The sequence below is a fragment of the Echinops telfairi genome, unplaced genomic scaffold, assembly GCF_000313985.2.
Source record: "Echinops telfairi isolate 266 unplaced genomic scaffold, ASM31398v2 ScPeMD7_22;HRSCAF=79, whole genome shotgun sequence".
Classification (NCBI taxonomy): domain Eukaryota; kingdom Metazoa; phylum Chordata; class Mammalia; order Afrosoricida; family Tenrecidae; genus Echinops; species Echinops telfairi.
In genome coordinates, this window is record NW_022103919.1 from 8,704,887 (window position 1) to 8,708,705 (window position 3,819).

The following is a 3,819-nucleotide window of genomic DNA, read 5'->3' on the forward strand; positions in this document are numbered from 1 at the left end:
CCTTTCGCGCCCAGAAGAAAATGACCTCTTGTTTTCCAGCATTTGACCAAATCTCACAATCGAGGGACCATTTCTTGAATCCTCAGTACTTTGCAGGTTGATATCAGAGAGGATGTAAAGAGTCAGCCAGGTATCTGTCTGATAGCTCTCAATCGGAGTCCTGGTAGCACACAGGTGAAGAGCTTGGCTGCTGACCAGCAGGTCATGGGTTTGAACCTACCAGCAGCTCCTCGGGAGAGCGCTGGGGCAATCTGCTCCCATAAAGATAACATCCTCGGGAGCCTTGCCCTGAGTTGGAAGCAAGTCAATGGCAATGAATTTGGTTTGTTTTTTTTTTTTTACTTCCTAATAGCACGAATTCTCTCATTTGAGTATGTCTGCGTTGGGACACATAAAAACAATTAACAGCCCCAAACCAAACCCACTGTCCTTGAGTCTACGCTAACTCTTAGTGGCCCTGTGGGACAAAGTAGACCACCCCTGTGGGTTCCCGAGCCTGTAGCTCGTGACGGGAGTAGAAAGCCTTGTCTATCTCCCGAGGCCTGCCTGTTAGCAGCGGCTGACCTTGCAGTTGGCAGCCCAGTGTATAACCTCGCTGCCACCAGGGCTCCTCAGTAGCAAACAAGAGAGACAATTGTTCCCTGAGAGAGTCAGACAGACAAAACCACTAATGTAGAAAACACAGATAGTAAAGCATTTAAGAAAAACAGAAAGAAAGGGATTTGAAAATCTCATTTGTAGAGGCTCAGGCAAGCTCTCTGATCTGCGTGCATCTGTGTCTCGTGGAGGATTGTGACAGTCCACAGCAGACACTGGTTGGCTCACTGATCGTGCAATAAGTACTGGTGGGGTCAACTGGGAGCCAGGTGCCACTGCACCCCGGAGCCTGTCTCTGCTGCATGGGGTGGCCCTTTCAGTGGGTAGGTGGATTCGCAAAGTGAAGATTTCAGCAGGGTGTGTGTGAAGGGCAGTGTTAAGTGGTGTCCTGGGCATGTGATGGCTACTTGCTCTTTCACTTAATATTAAGAAAACGTTCATGTACAAACAGGAGTTGGAAGCCCGGTGTAATATATATTTATATACATAGCTACTAGTATGTTCACATTTTGCTCTGCTTATTTGTTCTTTCACTATATATGTAAGCACGCACGTGGTTTGTTTGTTTTTAACAGTTTTATTGGCGGAATTCAGTGGTTTAATCATATTAAAAGAGTGGTGAAATCACCACCACAGTCAACTTTAGGACATTTGATTCTTTCGTGTACTCATTTGTTATTATTAATAGCTTCCCATCTCCCCCCAACCTCCCTTGCCATGCCTCTGAAGACACTATTAATCCAATTACCATCTCTAGATTTACTTACCTTGAATTTGATATACAGAAAAACATACATACAAACAAAAACAAGAAATCCAACAACAGTGGCAAAATAAAACAGAGAAAAACAACATCAGTCAAAAAGGAAGCAGAAAACATGAACAACCAAAACAGATGTGAAAGGGGCGGAAAGGGAGAACAGATGGGTAAGGTGTTAAATGTTAACCCAGCTACACCTGCGTCCATTCGCGGTCCAGTGCAGTCTGATTAATAGCAAAACCATTCACATCCCTGGTCAGTAGTCAGTCACGGAGGGGGCTGGGTTCACCGGAATCTTGAGCCACAACTCATGTATTTTTGATGGATTTTCCATTTATCAGTGCAGTCCTTTGCATCTCCAGAGAAGACGGGCATTCTTAATAACTGTCATGCTATGATCCTACCTGAGAAAGCTGACAGTGACTTGACCACCGGATCTGATGTACGGTCCAGATCCCACAATGCTTTCCGCAGACCATTTGTTTTTCTTCCCAGCTCAGGATCCATTTAAAGGCCCCCATCGCCTTTGCTTGTTACGCTCAAAGGTGGTGATGTCTGGATTTGGTGTTCAGCACCGTCCATCGGCTCTGACTGATGGAGACCCCGTGTACCACAGAACGAGCAGCCAGGCCACTGCAAACTGGACCGTGAACTGCAGCAGAGCATTGGCTCGATTTAGCCCTTTTTAATGGACGAGGATCCCTCTTTCCCTCTGCTCTTTCTGCCCCCCTTTTTCCTTAGTTTATTTCTCTGGTTGGCAGACTTTCTTTACTAGTTAAGTCAAACTTTTATTGGGTTACAAGAAGTCTTCAGGGGATCTGTTTGGTGTTAGGATTAAAGCTGATCTCGGTCCATGTTTCAGGGGCTCCCCCAGCCTCCCGGGCTCCACACTGCCCTTCTTTAATGTCATGGCCTTGTTGAAGGCTCCCCGCCAGTTGCGTGTAGAAGGTATTACTTTGGGATTCTTTATTCGATATCCATCACTTGGTGATAGGCCCTTGGGGTGTTTCCACTCAAGAGTAGAAGCCCGTGTTGGAAGGGGCAGTGCCCAGAGCCTGTATTCTTTGTCACACTCTGTCCTCCGCCCTGCGGGGTGAGGGCATCATTGTCCCTGAGGCGCCGTGAGTGGTGAGTCTGGGGCCAGACAGGGCCTTCGGACACTAGGACACTACCCCACGGTCTGGCCATTGGCTGCGCTCTCCTGCATCCCCGCTGTGTTTGTCTTGGTCACAGGTGGTCAAGAGGCCCCGGAAGGTGCAGCTGGCCCCGCTGCGGGGCAGCCCCGCGGTGGAGCACGGCGACAGGGCTTTCGAGGCGATGGATGAGTTGGATGGCCGGAGCACCCGCAGTGGCTACAGCGAACGGAGCTGGCGAAGCCACCACGGCGAGCGAGGCTACCCCTGGGACGACAGCCCCAGCCGGGGACGCCCCCACGACCGCGCGCAGAGCCGGGAGCGGCTGCACAGCGGGGACCGCAGCCGCGGCCGGAGTCTGGAGCGCAGCCTGGACCAGGACCACGGGCGAGCCCGGGACCGGGGCCGCGCGCACAGCCTGGGCCGCAGCATCGACCGGGACGAGACCTATGAGCGCGACTACGACCGGTCCTACAGCCCCGCCGCCTACAGCCGCCGGGACCACCCCGATGCCCGCTACCAAGAAGCATCCCGCAGCCGCGAGCGCCTCCACTCCCGCAGCCCCAGCCCCGAGCTCAGCAGGGGGAGGCCAGAGCATGCTGACCCCGCGGACGCGGAGCGGCCCATCGGGGTCCTGCTGACCAAGAGCAAAGCAAATGAAGGTAATTCCGCCGAGCCGCGGCAGTCTGTGTGTGTGTGTGTGTGTGTGTGTGTGTGTGTGTACTGCACACAGTATTGGAAGGATGTCAGCAAATTCTTGCATAGCGCTTATTGCACGTCCAACACGGACCTACATGCGCTAATCCAGTCCATCCTTGTGGTCACCGTAGAAGGGAGCTCCTCTTACACCTCCATTCTGTAGACAGGGAAACCTAGGTAGAGACACGGTTCATTGGCCTGCATCAAGTTGTGTGTCAGCGGCGGCGGCAGAGGTTTATTTTCATTCCATCGGCAGGAAGTCAGTAAGCAGGGATACGCCAGGTTCGGTTCCAGTGGCTGGCCTTGGGATTGAGTGGTTGTTACTGTTGATTGTGTTCGGTACAGGCTTACAGAGCAGGCGACTTGTGCCTTCAGTGGTCAATGGACAGACAGGTCTGTTTCCTCTCATTCACTACACTGTGGTCGCCTGCCCCACTCCCTTCCTGTGTTTTCTGGTTCCACCCCTTCTTTCTCTAGCCTTCTGAACTTTGTCCCCAGGCAAATGCTGTTACCTTGATGCCAGTTGACTCTGAGGCATGCCCACCTCAGGCATGTGATTGTCCCCTGAGAGACCTGTCTTTTGTTTCGATGAAAACGGATCCACGGGGTGAGTCTAGTTCCAGATCGGAA

At 52.0% G+C, this 3,819-nt stretch overlaps 1 protein-coding gene across 1 annotated transcript in view; it reads left to right on the top strand.

The window, feature by feature from the left end:
• Positions 1-3,819, top strand: part of TJP2 (tight junction protein 2) — a 65,618-nt gene that overhangs the window by 13,028 nt on the left and 48,771 nt on the right. The window contains 2 exon segments of the mRNA XM_045288524.1: positions 2,220-2,298; positions 2,591-3,152. Coding sequence (XP_045144459.1) covers positions 2,220-2,298; positions 2,591-3,152 — 641 coding nt within the window.